This window comes from Pimephales promelas, chromosome 23, assembly GCF_988280905.1.
Source record: "Pimephales promelas chromosome 23, fPimPro1.hap1.1, whole genome shotgun sequence".
In the NCBI taxonomy this organism is placed as follows: Eukaryota; Metazoa; Chordata; class Actinopteri; order Cypriniformes; family Leuciscidae; genus Pimephales; species Pimephales promelas.
In genome coordinates, this window is record NC_142791.1 from 25,427,292 (window position 1) to 25,445,000 (window position 17,709).

At 37.5% G+C, this 17,709-nt stretch overlaps 1 protein-coding gene and 1 long non-coding RNA gene across 2 annotated transcripts in view; one reads left to right on the forward strand and one right to left on the reverse strand.

The window, feature by feature from the left end:
* Positions 1 to 17,709, reverse strand: part of LOC148969471 (uncharacterized) — a 364,565-nt gene that overhangs the window by 328,934 nt on the left and 17,922 nt on the right. The window lies entirely within an intron of this gene.
* unm_sa41569 (un-named sa41569) overlaps positions 1 to 17,709 on the forward strand; it is a 46,037-nt gene that overhangs the window by 19,071 nt on the left and 9,257 nt on the right. The window contains exons 9-22 of the mRNA XM_089126195.1: positions 161 to 269; positions 352 to 468; positions 728 to 828; positions 1,818 to 1,904; positions 2,426 to 2,491; positions 3,601 to 3,714; positions 3,920 to 4,031; positions 4,594 to 4,637; positions 4,846 to 4,908; positions 5,247 to 5,366; positions 7,255 to 7,340; positions 7,426 to 7,473; positions 14,495 to 14,542; positions 14,892 to 14,983. Of these exons, the coding sequence (XP_088982321.1) occupies positions 161 to 269; positions 352 to 468; positions 728 to 828; positions 1,818 to 1,904; positions 2,426 to 2,491; positions 3,601 to 3,714; positions 3,920 to 4,031; positions 4,594 to 4,637; positions 4,846 to 4,908; positions 5,247 to 5,366; positions 7,255 to 7,340; positions 7,426 to 7,473; positions 14,495 to 14,542; positions 14,892 to 14,983 (1,207 nt within the window). The remainder of the gene's footprint in view (positions 1 to 160; positions 270 to 351; positions 469 to 727; positions 829 to 1,817; positions 1,905 to 2,425; positions 2,492 to 3,600; positions 3,715 to 3,919; positions 4,032 to 4,593; positions 4,638 to 4,845; positions 4,909 to 5,246; positions 5,367 to 7,254; positions 7,341 to 7,425; positions 7,474 to 14,494; positions 14,543 to 14,891; positions 14,984 to 17,709) is intronic.

Below are 17,709 nucleotides of genomic sequence, written 5' to 3' on the forward strand. Positions count from 1 at the left end.
AAGCATTCGTGATTCGATAATCGCATTAAGCCATACGGCGATTTCGGTTTTATTTTTATTAATCATTCAGCCCTATGAGAAACGCATCCTTCTTGGCAAAAATCTTTGGAAAACCACAATAAATGAAGCATTTTGTGTTTTGTTTTTTTTCTGTGACCAGGGTCAGTTTGGCGTTCAGGAAGAGGATTTACTGAAGAGTCTGATCTGCACCATGTCAGTGACGCGAGGAGAGGCCATCCAGCGACTCCACAACCAGCAGCAGGCTGAAGGTACCACATCATCAGAGGGACATCACTGGTGTGTTTGACCCTTTTCTTATTGATCAGCATCTGTTTTAAATGATCATTTCAGATGCCAGAGATTCCATCGCTAAAGTGGCCTACGGTCGCGTCTTCGGATGGATCGTCAGTAAAATCAACGAGCAGCTTGCTCCTAATGTAGATTTTGACGTGGAGCTTAATGAAATAGGTAAATATACCAGTTCATGCTGTGACTGAGAAATTTGTGCACCTTTTGCAGGATGCAATCCATAGAATACAATTTTTTTTTGATAGACTAGACTTCTGTAGTCTGTACTGAATCAATCACGGCCAGCCGCCGCCTTGTTGTTGTCCATATTCCCTGGGTTTTACGCACCTGAAGAAAAATGATTTTTTGTTCATTTAGAGCGCAATAATTTCTTACCTAAGATATGTGACATTGAGGTTTATTCTTTTCATATTCACAGGAATCCTTGACATCTTTGGTTTCGAGAACTTCGCTGTGAACCGGTTTGAGCAGATCTGCATCAATCTAGCTAACGAACAGCTCCAGTACTTCTTCAACCATGTGAGTCCTTCATAGTGCTTTATTAAAGGAGTAGTTCACTTTAAAAAAAAGCTTTTGCTGATAATTTACTCACCCCCATGTCATCCAAGATATCCACGTCTTTCTTTCTTCAGTCGAAAAGAAATGAAGGTTTTTGATGAAAACATTCCAGGATTTTTCTCCATATAATGGACTTCAATGGGAACCAAACGGTTCAAGGTCCAAAAGACCGTTTCAGTGCAGACTGCAAACTGTTAAAAGGGCTTTAAACGATTCCAGACGATGAATAAAGGTCTTATCAAGCGAAACGATCGCTTATTTAATAAAAAAATAACAAAGCTTAAGTTTTATAAGCTCAAATGGTCGCTCTGTTCTGTGACGCGCGTTCGTGACTCTCCTGTTCGAACTCGTTCATCAAACTCGTTCATCACCTTTCAACAGTTTGCAGTTTGCACTGAAACAGTCTTTTTGACCTTGAACCGTTTGGTTCCCATTGAAGTCCATTATATGGAGAAAAATCCTGGAATGTTTTCATCAAAAAACTTAATTTCTTTTTCGACTAAAGAAAGAAAGACATGGACATCTTGGATGACATGGGGGTGAGTAAATTATCAGCAAAAGTTTTTTTTTTAAAGTGAATTTCCTCCTTTAAGAGTTGGACATTTATATAGGGAAGCCTATTTCATGAAACAAAAAAATATGACATGGTTTGGCAAGTGCACATGCTGACATATTTACAACTCAAGTTTGATCTGAAGTCTCATCTTGGACTTTCTTTGTCAGTAAAATAGCAACAACAACAAAAAACAAATTAAGAAAACACTCATGTAGTGTGTCACATAATAATCTTGAAGATATATCAGCCGATAGTGTGGAAAGCTCAAGGCAGCAGATGTTAGGAGCCATTAAATGCCACATTCGATCATGGTCACTGCCGATTCTTTCAATAGGACTTGATTTGCCACTCCATGAATCTCAATGATCACATTTTCCATGTCATTTTCCTCTAGCACATTTTTTTGATGGAACAGAAAGAATATAAAGAGGAAGGCATCACATGGGAGACCATAACCTACAAGGACAACAAGCCCATACTGGTAGGTTTACATCCAAAACCTTCACCCTCTGTGATTGTCCTGCACTCTCTCCAACTTTTTTCCCCATTTTTCCATCTCTCTGACTCCAAAAATACACCCGAGCTCTGCGTTTGGCTGACGGCCGTGTGGTAAATCCCAAACACAGGAAGTGCTGACAGCAGGACACGTAGCTTAGAGAATCTCTCAAATTTCTGCATGCATTCTGACCCGAATCCTTTAGCACGTTGAATTGGAAACTAAAGGAAACTGTGGTCTTTGCTTAAAGGTTGTTTCACCGTTCTCGCGTGAGATCCCTGGGCCGATCTGCTCTGTAAATATGAACTCTGCCCTGTAATTAGGGGAACTCAGTAGCCGCCTGTTTTGAAAGCTGCAGACTTGCATGTATTTCACATTCATGTGGTATTCAACTCTCAAACACTGCGTATCCTGTATTGTAACATTATTCTTCAGCGCCGTCAGCTAGAACAGCCTGTTTAGCATGGAGAACTCATTCACTCATGCCAGGTTTATTCCCGTTTCAGGACCTGTTCCTCACGAAACCCATCGGGATTCTCTCTCTGCTGGATGAGCAAAGTGCCTTTCCTCAGGTGTGTGTTCCCAACTGAAACCTGAGACGCAAAGAGAAAACATGTTGCCAAATCCTCCATTGAACCAACCGCTTTAAAAATATTTTTATCCAATGCTTTTATGCAAAGCGTCTGCTTTGGACATACTTGTATACCTAAGTGTGTTGTAATTGAAATCAGTTAATTCAAGTATTGCAATATCTTTAAAATTATATATATAAAATTATAAATTAAAAAAATATAATGAAAATATTTTTTAAAGAGCCTAAGTCCCTCCCCTTCCGGTCGACCACCATGGGACCTTATATCAGAAAAATATTGTGTGGTAGTCAATGGCGAGAGACAATAAATATTTTGATCTCGTTTGAATTGTGCCCTGAATTACGCATATGATGTTCGTCAATTTAATAGATACATTTTAAAGTAAAGAAAGTCGCAGTTTGATGTAAAACCGTTGAGGTATAAGCCTGTGAAAATACGTAAAGACTACAAACCCCAAAGGCGCACATTTTCTCCCAATGAATGAAGCTAACTTTACTGAGGCTAATGTCTGTCATTGTTTCTATAGTCTTGCGTTATAATCGTAATGTTACGAGTGTTGTGTACCAGACTACACACACACACGAGCAGCGGATCTCACTCGTTGTTTCGCTTCCCGGGAGATTCATTGAGAGATTTTCACATAAAACTAAATGTTACTCTTCTGTTTTATGACAAACTGCGACGTTTTTGACTTTCAGAATTATATTTTAAATTGACAAACATCATATGTGAAATTGAGACACATTTCAGACGGAATAAAAAGATAAGTTGTGTCTCGCCATTGACTACCATTCATATTTTTTCCGAAATAAGGTCCCATGAGCCGGAAGCGGAGGGGCAGGACTTAGGCTCTCTATATATGCCTTTTTTTTTACAAACCTCACCTATTTTATTTAAATTTTCATTCCATCCCTATTTAATATATTTGTACGGTGGAGACATTTTACTCGGATAACGTACGCTCTGTTCCATATACGTACAGTACACAGTACACAGTCATGTGACTGCGTTTGAGAGACTAGTGAATCTCAAGCATAGCAGTTAATTACACAATGTTTATGTGCATGTGACCGTTGTTGCACCCACAGGCCACTGACCGAGATTTTGTTGACAAGTTAAACAGCAAATTTAAAGCGGCTCCCAACTTTGAGGTTGTGCGAAACCACACCCCTCTGTTCACTATTGTGCACTACGCTGGGAAGGTGAGTACAAACCACCGCCATCATCATTACCTTACAAGTCACCTGATCAGTACATTCAACAAAGAGTGTAATCTGTATTGTAGTGCTGGTTAATAATTAAATGATTGTGTGCCATTTTTCCTAGAGCAGATGGAATAATAAGGGTGTTTGTCTTCATAATGTGTCCATTATTCCTGCGTGAAATGTGTTTTTGTGGTCTGTTTAGGTGCAATACAACGCAAGCGGTTTCCTTGAGAAAAACCGGGACACAATACCAGCCAACATTCGTGAGCTCTTCATCAACAGCGTCACTCCTCTACTCAGTGTTTTGTTCGCAGGTCTGAATTGCCACGTCTATATTATAACAGCAATAAACGGACACACACACAGAGATAGATAGATATACAAAAAACATAAGTGAATAAATTAAATGCATTCACATACGTTACATACATTGATTCATTTATATATACCGGTACATATATGTCTTTATTCTTGTGTGTGTATGAAGTTATGTATACATATATGTATGTATTTGTGTGTCTGTGTAAATGTATGTTTGTTTGTGTGTGTATACATTTATTGGAGTTATAATAATGAAATATCATATATATTAATAATAATTATGCTTTTAATTTTTACTACATTCAATATAATTTAAACCCGTTTTTTTAAAAAAGTATTTACTTTATTATATTTTAGATGTCCACAGATGATTATATGGTAAAACCAGAAATAACAAACAAAAGCGTTTAGTCATGATTTTTTTTTTTTTTTCTCTTTTAAGTCAACTTTAGCATGGGTGTGTTCACTTATGCGAAGTGCTGTACACACACATTCATGTATACATCATAACTATTGTTGTGTTTTTTAATTTAATATTTTCCCTCTTTTTTTCAGCTACAATTTCTCGAACAGGCACTCTGATGCCAAGGAAAGCCAAGGTATAACTAAGATTTTGACACACCAGTTCTCTTTTCGAGTGCCTGTTAAAACATTTTGTGGTATTTCCCAAATACCTTTAAAGGCTGGATTTTTATTTTTTAGAATATATATTTAGCTGTACAAATGACAAATTAGTCTTACCTTTGAAATGAGTGATAGTGAATCATGTAGTGTTTCACCATGTGACCCTGTGTGTACCAATTTCAGTTACAAGTTGCAGGTGACAACTTTAACTCAACCAGGAAGCAGTCTGTTGGTGCGCAATTCAAGGTAAATTATGCTTAAAAATATAATCATAGTGGATGTTTTATATGCCAGTTTATTAAATGCATCTTATAATCAAATGTATGTAAATGCATCTGCATATCTATTTGTTTTGTTTGTATATATCAGAAATATTATATTCTGTGGATAAATCTCTCAAAACACTGTCAAGAAGTTAATATTTCACCCCATATTGAAGTGAAGCCAAATTTTTGGTCTATTTAGCAGTTTTGCATTGTGATTGTCATAATTAGGCGCTGACATTCACTCATGAATTTGACCCTGCCTATGTTTATTTAACCATCTTTACATTGTTTGGAAACTAAAAGTGTTTGTTCGTACAGCATTCCCTGGCTGTCCTTATGGAGAAGATGTTTGCTGCCAGTCCACACTTTGTTCGGTGCATCAAACCCAACCGAAGCAAACAGCCTGATCAACTAGACAGTAAACTGGTGATGGATCAGGTATGTTACCACAGGTTAGGTAGCTTCACAATCATCAATTCTCCGCTGGGTTCGGCCCCGTTTGTGGCCTCCACAGTGGAGCCAAATACATTCTCAGTTTTTCCTGTCCTCCAGTTCTCTGAGGTGTACTTAAAACCTGGAAGCCTTTTAGTGCTGTTATTTGAGTTAAATCCAAATCCCTCTAATGATAGAGGAGCCACTGGGTTTGTGTGTAAGGGCAAATATGGGCTGAACACTGTTTTAAGAGATTATCTTGTTTGAACTAGACAGTCACTGAGCAGCTCCATGACACAGTGTCTATAAGCTTTAAGTGGTATCTGCCTGTGTAAAATTTGCCACTACTCATTCCTAGGTTGTTTTGAGTACTTGGTCATATTAGTAGTAGCAAGTAACCACCAACAAAATTTTGAACCATCCTGTTTAAATGACATAATTTGTCTCGATATGCATAAACTGTAAATTCCAAGGCTGTAAATCATCTGAAAATGTGTGTGACTTAATAGCAGTTTCATTCAGTACTTGTGCAGTTCCGTTTAAATTACATAACTATGCAACACTGCCACCTGCTGTAGAAGTGTGGAAATGCAGGTTGCAGCCTAAAAGAATAAAAAGCCTGATGTAAATATCAATATAATATCAAAACTTGATTTGCGCGCCCACACGTTGTGATTTCATGTGTTAACTTATGGGGACTTTCCATGGACATAATGATTTTTATACTGTACGAACTGTATATTCTCTCCCTTACACTAACCCTAACCGTTACATTTTCAAAAAACATTACTTAGTATGATTTATACGCTGTTTTCCTCATCATGGGGATCAAAAAAATTCCCATCAACAATTTCAGATATTGCCATTTTTGGCATGAAATTTAAAAACAAAATATTACATAAACAATTATTTTATTATTTATGTCTAATATATGTAATGATGTAATATTTAACCCTAAAACCATATTCTGGACAAATGTGGGCAAAATTGTTTTGATTTTTTTTTTTTTAAATACTTCCCTTGATCTGAGCGGTACAAGACTTGGCTACTTTTCATAAGTTTGCCTCCTGAACACACACAATTTTTTTTTGACTCAATTCTACAATGTTAAGTGGGTGGAAAAAAAACTCATTAATCTTGTATTTGGGTCAAAAATGGGCACCCATAGAAATGAATGGGGAAAACTGTAATTTAGAGCATTCTAAAATAAGCCAAAATAAGACACCAGGTGACAGCAAAGTCACTTAATCTTTAGGTTTTAGCTCTAAGAACTTATTGGAATTATACTTTAATGTAGTTAAAAATAAAACATAAAAATAAGCATAATTTACATAGAAATATGGTGCTTTTTGAAGTAAATAAATTCAAAAATACCCCCAAAATTTAAAAAAAACACCATAAACTTTATCGAAGATAGTAATATAATTGTGATATAACATAATATAATTTATACAGTCCTCTGAGCCCACATTTGTCCAAAATTACAGGATAAAGGTCTATAAAGTGAATACGGTTTGAAGGCCACGTACATTTACTTATATTATTTATAAGTTAATATTTTTTTAGCATTCCAAATCTGTATGCTCCCTTTCTTCCTATAAAATACAAAAGAACATTTTTGAAAGAATATTCATTTTTCAGCTTATCACAATGTGGATAAACTGCTTTTGTTACTTTTTTGGTTAATTTTTTAGTTTGATGGTAAAAATCTAATTTTGTTGTTCGTTCAAGAGACGTTTTTGTGTTCATGGAAAAAACAGAATAAAAATGAGTGAATAAGTAATTATTTTTTAGGTGAACTATCTATTTAAAAGTTACCTAACGGTACCTTTCAGAATCTCAATCGTCCCATCCATCATATTTATGTTCTTATTTTCTGTCTCCTCCTCTCTAGCTGAGATACAACGGTCTAATGGAAACAATCCGAATCCGGCGGGACGGTTTCTCATGGCGTCCAACTTTCAAGGAGTTTGCAGAGAGGTTTGTGTGCTGGCAGGAAAAATGACATTTTATCAGTTCATTACATCAGATTACCTGCAGTATGACTCAGATTTCTGTCCCGTAGGTACAACATTCTGCTGCTGAAACCGGATCTCCCGTCAGACAAGAGCAGGTTTGAGCAGCAGATGCATCATATTGTGTTAAAGGTGCACCAAGTAATAAACCAACAGGTTTTCAACCTAAAGAAGAGTATAGTACATATGACAAATGTTTACATAATGTTAACTCGCATGAGAGGAGTAAGCTCCCTATTATCAACTGCTTTCGCTAGCAGACTAAAAGCATACAAAATAAAAGTATGTAAACATTGCCATAAAACATTATAGCTTAGTGTAAAGTTCAAGACCAGCAGATTTCCATTACACGAGAGTAGATGTTAAAACTTCACTCAAGATAAACCTGTGCCCCATCCATTTACACGTCCATTCATATGGGGATGTGAATATCCTTCTGTCTGGTGTTAATGACTGAAGTTCAGCAGAGCGTCTAGCGTTTTCAGCTGGCTAAAAACGCTTTGGTGGACACTAGGGCTGCACGATTAATCGAAAAAAAATCACGATCTCGATTCAAACATAAATGCGATCTCCTTTCTTAATGATGGCGATTCACTTCCGTGTATTTCCCTGCATTCAGATCATGCTGCATTTACGCGTTATATTGGTCACACAAAAACAAAACAATAATTCACAAATCAATCATGCGGACGTTTCATCAGGGAATGTCTAAATTAAAGTTGTTGCACGTGAGCAGCGCATATTTTTTTTGGGCTTGCATGTTAATCAAAGTATTCACCGGGCGCAGGGGCAGCGCGTGAGCAGCAGTGAAACGCGCGCTCAATTAAAGTGAAAGCACACTTTTGAGGGACAAAATTAATGATTTCACTCAAAAAGTAGTTTCACACAATATCTAGTCAGTTTTAACAAGAACTGAAGTACCTTAAAACTTATATAAAAATAATAGCCGAGTCCCATAGACGCCTGTATCTTTTACACGCCTGTGTGGCTGCAGGTTTGGGTAAATAAAAGCTCGTCTCAAATAGGGCGGGTCTGTTTTTTAATTTCGGTTTGTTAATCTTCTAAAACCGTCAGATCGTCTGCTTTTTGGAGGCCGCTTTAGCACATATTAGTCCCGCCAAAGCCTAGTTTGATCGGCGAGTGATGATGTAGAATAGAAACTGCTGCGCTTGAAAGGGCGGAGAGAGAGAGAGAGAGAGAGAGAGAGAGAGAGAGAGAGAGAGAGAGAGAGAGAGAGAGAGAGAGAGAGGTCTTCAAACAACACGAAAGTTTGGAAAACCGCAGTTTTACATAGAGCATTTTGGAGAGTTTTAGATATGAAGACTCAAATATTTATAGAAGATTTAGGCTACCCATTTAAACTTGTTTGTAATTATTCAGTTTGGGTGAAAGTGTGATGTCTGATTATAAAAAAAAGCTATAGTAAACTAGCCAGAAAATATTAAATATAGCCTACACTTACTTTTAGTTCATGACTAATACACAGACAGCTACATAGGCTAGCCCCAAAGAACCAGCTTAAATAATTTAGATTTTTTTTGTTACTGCACTTTATTAGACTGTCTTGTGTTTTTTTTTTTTTTTTTTTTTTTTTACTTGAGTGCAATACATTTTGGATGGAAAAAAAGAGAATCGTGTAAGAGAATCGAGATCTCAATTCCCATGGAGAAAAATCGTGATTCACATTTTAGCAAGAATCGTGCAGCCCTAGTGGACACACGGCCTTAATGTGGCAGGTGATGAACACAAAGGACAAGAGGGATGCTCTCCTACCCAGAGGTTTAGGTTCTGTGGTGATGGGAGAATATCAAATGTTGACCTAATAAGGAAACTGATCCTACTCTCTTCCATTGACCAAAGGTCTTGCCAGCCCATCTTGCGTTGTTCCACACTGTCCCATCTCATCCACTCTCCCTGCTTGGCCTGGGAAATGGCCTTTATACACCTCATCCTCTCCTCCTGCTTTCGCACCTCGTTGACTACCAGCTTCCTCCTTTGAGCTGGGCCTGCCTTGTGCCATTTAGGAGGAGCTAAACTGAGCCCAAAACCCCCTCTTCCATGCTGTACCTGTCCCACCATATCCCCAATTTGAAGGGGAGCCTTTGCATCTTCCACAGATTTCTTTGCTGACCACTTTCTACCAGTTTTTAACACAGGGGCTGCCTCCCTTACACATTCGTTGCGTGACTCTACTAAGGTTATTTCCAGCCTGACCTCGGTGCTTTTAAAGGGTTAGTTCACCCAAAAATGAAAATTAAGTCATTAATTACTCACCCCCATGCTGTTCCAACGCCGTAAGACCTTCGTTCATCTTCGGAACACAAATAAAGATATTTTTGATTGAATCTGAGAGCTGGATCAGTCCTACATAGACTGCCTAAGGGACTGGCTCTTGACGGCCCATAAAGTCATTAAAGAAAAGGTTTAAATATTCCATGTGGCTACAGCGGCTCAATTATAAGTTTATCAAGCGATGAGACTACTTTTTGTGCGAAAAAAACATAAATAACGACTTTATTCCACTATTCCATTACTTCCTTATGGGCGCATGCGCGAGAACTGAGACGAGGACGTTCTCATTCGTCTACTTCTTGTTACCGGCTGCTCACCGCTTAGGAGTTTTACCGCCACCTACCGTATAAAATGATGTTCCATATATAAGGCGCTCCGGATTATAAGGAACACTGTCGTTTTTTGAGAAGATTAAAGGCTTTTAAGTGCACCTTATAGTGCGGAAAATACGCAAATTGAAAAGCGTATGTACAGCGCGCATCTTCCTCTGCTTGTAAACAGAAAGTTTTGTGCTTCCAGCTATATCAGCACATCATCTTATACGGTAGGTGGCGGTAAAACTCCTAAGCGGTGAGCAGCCGGTAACAAGAAGTAGACGAATGAGAACGTCCTCGTCTCAGTTCTCGCGCATGCGCCCATAAGGAAGTAATGGAATAGTGGAATAAAGTTATTTATGTTTTTTTCGCACAAAAAGTAGTCTCGTCGCTTGATAAACTTATAATTGAGCCGCTGTAGGCACATGGAATATTTTAACCCTTTTCTTTAATGACTTTATGGGCCGTCAAGAGCCAGTCCCTTAGGCAGTCTATGTAGGACTGATCCAGCTCTCAGATTCAATCAAAAATGTCTTTATTTGTGTTCCGAAGATGAACGAAGGTCTTACGGCGTTGGAACAGCATGGGGGTGAGTAATTAATGACTTAATTTTCATTTTTGGGTGAACTAACCCTTTAAACTCATTGGTTAAAGCGGAGACGGGCAGCTTGAATATTCCTTTACTACAAAGTCCCACTCTGCTGAGGAACTCCCAACCATTTCCTGATGTATGAACTTATTAACGCTTTCAGCTTATCCACAGTTGTCAAAGAAACCTCGTACACAGTCAATGGCCACAGCAACTTCGGCAGTAGACCAAACTGAAAGCACCAGAGCTTTAGCTTGCCTTCATGCTCTTCAACCCTTCCACTAACTTCTCCCACTCGAACTGTGTCCCTTAGATCCCCATCGTACCATCTCCCAAAACTGTTCACTGGCTTCTCAGAAACTGTTGGTATTGCCTCACCATTAATGAAGAATGTTTTATCTACTACTTTGCCTTTTAATTATAGAGATGCTCCTTGATTTAGAGGGCTTAAAGGGATAGTTCTCTTTGAAATACATTTTTTTATATGTTTTATCTTACCTCAAGGGCATCCAAGATGTAGGAGTCTTTGTTTCCACAGTATTTTCAATTTTGACATTTTTCGGTCAAACCGGTGTTGTCTATCAGTCCTATAATGCAGTTTTAGGGGGTCCACCTCAAAGAGCATGCACAGAGAAGTCCAAATTAAACATGATTTAATGACTCGTAAATGTAAGTACACATTGATGGCTTAAGACACGAAACGAGCGGTTTGTGTGAGAAATCGAACAGTATTTATATCGTTTTTACCTCGTGTAATCACAGTGACGTCCAAGTGATCTGAATCAGTTGTGCATTGTCCAACTGAACCGAACTGAATCAGTTCAATGTTGCGCCGGAAGTGATCGCTTGCGTGTGACGTCACTCAATATTTACACAGAGATTTCGGAAGTTTTACCTTTTACTAAACATATTTAGATGTATCGAAATCGTCTTCCATTGCGGTTTCCCGTATATCTAAATATGTTTAGTGAAAGGTAAAACTTCTGAAATCTCTGTATAAACAAAGAGTGACGTCCGCGCGCAAGCGATCCCTTCCAGCGCATGCGCAGACCGAAGCGCCCGTGCCGTCAGATCATTTTGTCATGGCTGTGATTACAAGAGGTAAAAACGATGCAGGGCTCCAGACTAACTTTTTTCACCTCCGTCCTGGAACCGTCCTGAATGACAATTTGAACCGTCCTAAAGTGAATGTCAACCATCCCAAAATAAAAATGTTGTTTCTGTACCTGCTGTTATCATCCATAGCTGTTAGTTAACTAAAACAATTCAGATGACTATATTGGGTTTAGTTCAACTTTAATGCATTAATTTAGAATTTAGAATTTCTCTAAAATTTCCAAACCTACATACTTGCAGAGAAAAAAAAAATCTATTAAGCAGTTAATATGAATGATTTTAAAGTTTGAACATGCAATACAGATACAGATAAAGATACAAATAAAGAGAAAAGTTTTTGAAGGTCTAACACTATATTCATAGACAGAAACTGAATAAAGTAATCAAATGGAAAATAACACTGGATATTATTTTAGTCCAGAATAAATTAAATAGGCCTACATAGGCCATCAATCCTGATCGCTTTAACTTTAATTCCTTAAACTTGTTGTTTTGACGACAAAATTTGACCGACAGATATATGGTTGCTGTCTCTTTAAGAGCTAGGGCACGGATACTGTGTTCATTATACTGGCATGCGTTTTATGCTTATTAAAGACAAAACCGACTATATTTAGACTATTGTACTCACGAAGACTCACAGTTTTGAGTGTTAAATGCAATATAATCCGTGAAAAATAACTTTTGTTACTGGCCAGCTGTTCTTGAGGCGGATTTTCTATGTATGTGCGCATAGTCATCCCAGAGAGCGCGCGAGCACTGATCAGTTTAAAATCGCCTGAATGTTTAAACTGGTAAGACTTAAAAAGACGTGCAAATGGTAAACTTCATTCACGATGCACTGCTTGCCCGATTGTGTGAGTGAATATTCCGTCATGTCCCACTCCTGAACGTGAGTGTGTATTCTCGCAGCAGCGACTGATGCTTGCCTTCCACAACATTTTGAGAGAAGAGAAGACACGGCACCGCTGAACACTCGCGCTGTTCGTGAAATTGCGTCTGGCATTTTATAATCTTTGTGGATTACGATTGCGGGAATATCCCGCATTATAATTAGGAGACCTGTGGGGAATGATTAGAATTATGCGCAATACCCGCGCCGAAATTCGAGCCCTATAAATTCCCATACAAAATGTCTTTCGTCCTGTAACGTTAGGCGTCCTGGAGAATATTTCTGTTCGTCCTAAACACATTTTTTATCGTCCCCCGTTAGTCTCGAGCCCTGTGAAGTAATTAGTGGTGAAATACTGTTGGTTTTCTCACACAAACCGCTCGTTTCGTGTCTTAGGCCATCAATGTGTACTTACATTTACGAGTCATTAAATCATGTTTAATTTTGACTTCTCTGTGCATGCTTTTTGGTGGACCCCCTTAGCCTCCAGTGTATGACTGATAGACAACAACGGTTTGACTGAAAAATGTCAAAATTGAAAATACTGTGGAAACAAAGACACCTACGTCTTGGATGCCCTTGAGCTAAGCTAAAACATACCAAAAAATTATTTCAAAGTGAACTATCCCTTTAAATTGCATTCATGCCCATTCATTGTTATCGGTTAATTTACCCAATAACCGATTAGTGCGGGCTACTGTTGTAGTCATGGTCGTAATGTCATCCATTTATCCTCTAATTGGTGGTTGTCGTATCCCTGAAGCCGAGCGCTCTCCTCCTACTACCCATCTTGATGCCCTAATGATTACTTCCATTGCCATGGTAAAAGCCATTAGAGAAATGGTGGATCCTGCCACTATTACCACCTCTAGGCATTGCCATGCAGTGCTGAATTCTGGGGTTGAGAAACTAAATTGCAAATCTCCAAAGTAGGCTTTCACTAAATTTGTTATTGACATTGGTACACTGATGCTGCCCAAAGAGGCTCATGTGGCACTGAACCATATGCATTAGCCAAATCCAGGAATGTCATATGGAGCTCCTTCCTTTCCTTTTTAGCTGATTGAATATGTTGCCAGATCACATTGATGTGTTCTAAGCATCCTTGGAAACCTGACCCTGCTTTTTGTATTGAAGTGCTTGTAGCATCTTTTTCTTTCGGTGTAAAGACTCCACCTGCTCTGCGCCATGCTCTAGGCACAACCTGTTTTTCCCATGCCACTTTCATCAATTTCCACAGAATTCGTACAACTCCTGAACTCTTCTTTTACACTCTCTATGGCCTTTCTCACAGCCCACCTCTTTCCACTTAGGTGCACAGTCCTCCATTTGGTATTCTGGTGGGTTGATAGGTGGTATGTCTGATGGAATTGACATAGGCTCATGCCTTTTTGCATCTGTGTGCAATTCCTCCAAATATCTCTCCAGCTCAACCTTAGATGCTTTTAATGTGCCATTCTTTTCACTGGTGAATAACTTATTTACCAATGTGAATGGGTTTTTATAGAAACTAGCTCTCGCACGCTCCTTTTTTTTAGCGTTTCCGTAGGCGCTCAGCTCTGCGCAATGTTGCGAGCTCATCTTTTATGGATTGAGTCCCTCCTTCTGACTTTGTTCTGCTCTTCTCAATTGCTTCCTCAGCTGTCTCCTTTCTCTAATAAATAATTGGTTTTAGTTGAATTTATTTGCACAATATGTATTTATATATGTATACAATGAAAAAATAAATAAAATGCCATTCTTATTAGTGCACGAAGAAGTGGAAAATCTATAATAAAATCTAGAGTGGAAAATCTAAAATAAATAACATAAGATTGCTTTGTGCCCCTTTTAAATGAGCTCTTCATGATGATATGTACTGATAATGATAATTTGGTTTCATCTACGATGGTTCTCCTTTTCTTTTTTGCTTTTAGTTGTATGTCGATCCTCAACAGCACTGAACTCTCTGGCTGGAAGTGTGGGTAAGTTTGAGCCTGATGCAACCTGTCTAAATGAAGTAAATGCAATAATACGCATTATTAGTGGCATTTAAGACATGCATCACTATTATTATTGTTCATTAATCATTAGTACAGTTACTGATTTAAACAAACCCCCTAATCATTCACATTTCCTTCAGAAAGTTTTTGAAATCTTTTTTGTTTTGATAGTCCTGTCAGGATTTTAGGTTTGTAAAATCTTTCACAGGCTCTAACATGTTTTCTTTAAGTTTAATTTGGCTTAGTATTATACGAGCCAATAAATTAGATGCTTAAAAGGTTCAGATAATATTAAACAAGTCACAGCAGTTCCCCTGTGTTGCTCTTTCAGATCGTCACGTTTGTTTTTCAAGTACTGGCACCAGGAGGAGTTGGCCCGTCTTCTGGAGAGACTGGGACGAGCGGCGGTTGTCATTCAGAAGAGTGAGTAGCAATTAAACTAGTTCAAGCCTCTGTATAATTATTGAGGAACTCGCATGAAACCTTTGGCTCCTAGTTTGACTGCTTTATTGCAACCTAAATCACCTCTCAGATAATTATACTAATGAAACGGTGTCATGAGCGCAACTTCAGACATGAACTGCAAGATTCAGATGTGAACTGCGAGATGAACTTTTTCGTGGGGGGTTTTACACTTAAAAAAAAGGTTTCTTGCATCAAAAGTCATAAAACTGCTGTGACTATTATTCATGATATTATTTTCCGTCATCTGATTGATATTGTGAGTTATACAGGCTGTTTTCAGTATTCAGGCCATCCTGATAAAGTCTTGATATTCAAACATGGGTTGTCATACACTTCTTTTTTTTTTTTTTTTAAAGTCTCTTCTACTCACCAAGGCTGCATTTATTTGATCAAAATACAGTTAAAACAGTAATTTTGTGAAATGTTTTTAAATAATTTAAAATAACTGCATTATATTTGTATTTTGATAAGAAATACAGTTAAAACTGTATTATTGTGAAATAGTATTAAATCATTTAAAATTATAGCATTATGTTTATAATTTCTACAAAAGTTACTACTACTAATGTGCTTTTGCAGCGTTGAGCATTGTAGCCAATCACAGACAAGTCAGGTGAACGGAACGGCCAATCAGATGCGTTTAAATGAGTCACTGCGTCGAAAATGTTTAACACAAGCTCACTGAGTTCTACAGTGGTGTGAATAAGTTTTTGCCCCCATGCTAAAGTTGCCTAAAAAGAGGAATAAAAAATCATCTTTTGGATATTGATCTTAATGCCTTAATTAGAAAAATGAGGAAAACTCCAACCTTTAAGGACACAAATTTTCTTTGTGAATGAATAATGTATCATAAATAAATAAATGTTTTTCCTTAAAATACAGGGTGCATAAGTCATTGCCCCCCTATGTTAAATTCCCATAGAGTCAGGCAGATTTTTTTCAGATTTCATGGATCCAGGATAATATGCATCCTGATAAAGTTCCCTTGGCCTTTGGAATTAAAATATCCCCACATCATCACACACCTTCCACCACACCTAGAGATTGGCATGGGGTACTTTCCATAAGATCATCTTTCAATGCAAATCAAACCAGCTATTAGGCTAACTGAAGTAAAACCATGCCAATCTCAAGGCATGGTGAATGGTGTTTGATGATGTGGGGATATTTTAATTCCAAAGGCCAAGGGAACTTTATCAGGATGCATATTATCCTGGATCCATGAAATAACTGGCTTTTAAAAATAAAAATCTGCCTGACTCTATGGGAATTTAACATAGGGGGGCAATGACTTATGCACCCTGTATTTTAAGGAAAAACATTTATTTATTTATGATACATTATTCATTCACAAAGAAAATTTGTGTCCTTAAAGGTTGGAGTTTTCCTCATTTTTCTAATTAAGGCATTAAGATCAATATCCAAAAGATGATTTTTTATTCCTCTTTTTAGGCAACTTTAGCATGGGGGCAAAAACTTATTCACACCACTGTATTAAGCTATTAAACTTGTTTCAGATAAGAGGTTCACTGCAATGGTTTCAGATTATTTGATTCTAAAGAGTTTTCTTTGCCGAACCGGTGGGCTCGCGATTAAATGATTGTCAGTTTCATATTATATACATCTATATATCTTTCTGATTATAATCTATTCACAGAATGAATAAAGGCTTTATTTTTCATGCTGCTAAGAAGACAAGTGCTCACGTTCACACTCCAAAGTTTCAGGAGTTTAGTTTTCATTTAAGTGCAGCAGTAAATCCACTAATTTATTCTTCTGTCTTTGACAGACATAATAAGCAGCTAATATCTCACCGAAAGCTGCAGTTTAAAACATAAGCTCTTTTCTTCTCTTTTATTAGGACTATTATATAAGCTATTTATTCTTTTACTTTGAATTTTGACTAATTTAAAAAGCCTAATAAAGTTAAAAATGTTGTTAATATTTTAATAATGGTCACATTTATAGCTTCAGCTGAAAAATTACACTTTTTTTTACTTTTAGAGCTGGGCTGGGTTTCCCAAAAGCATCGTAAGCTTAAGTTGATTTTAGAGACCATTGGTGGCAATTGTTCTACAATCAACTTAGGCTTACAATGCTTTTGGGAAATGCAGCCCTGTTTGCATCATTGAATCATTTTCCTGTTTTCACTGTAATGGTCCCGAAATTTTCGTATGCGTTTTTCGGTGGCTCTGAATTGTCAAAACAACATTCAAAATGCTTGCTACGGATGCGAAAATTTTATGACGAATGAAAGTTTGTAACAGTTTGTAAACGTGATTGAAAAAACATGAGGTTGTATTTATTTTTTTAACGTGCGAAAATTTCGCCTGTGAATTTCGCACTCAGTGTGTATTGAATATCTGTATCTGTATTGAATAAAGCGCTATGTAAATAAAGGTATAGCAAATCGTAAAGGCTGCAGAGGGACAAACTTAGGAGGACATTTTTTTCTTTTCTTTTTTTCTTGACGTGATATTTTCTAATATAAGGCTAATATTCCAGTATTAAAGGGTTAGTTCACCCCAAAATGGAAACTCAGTCAGTAATTACTCTCCCTTATGTTGTTCAACCCCGTAAGACTTTCATTCATCTTCAGAACACAAATTAAGATATTTCTGATTAATCTGAGAGCTGGATACTCCTCCATAGGCTTCTTAAAGGAGTAGTTCACTTAAAAAAAA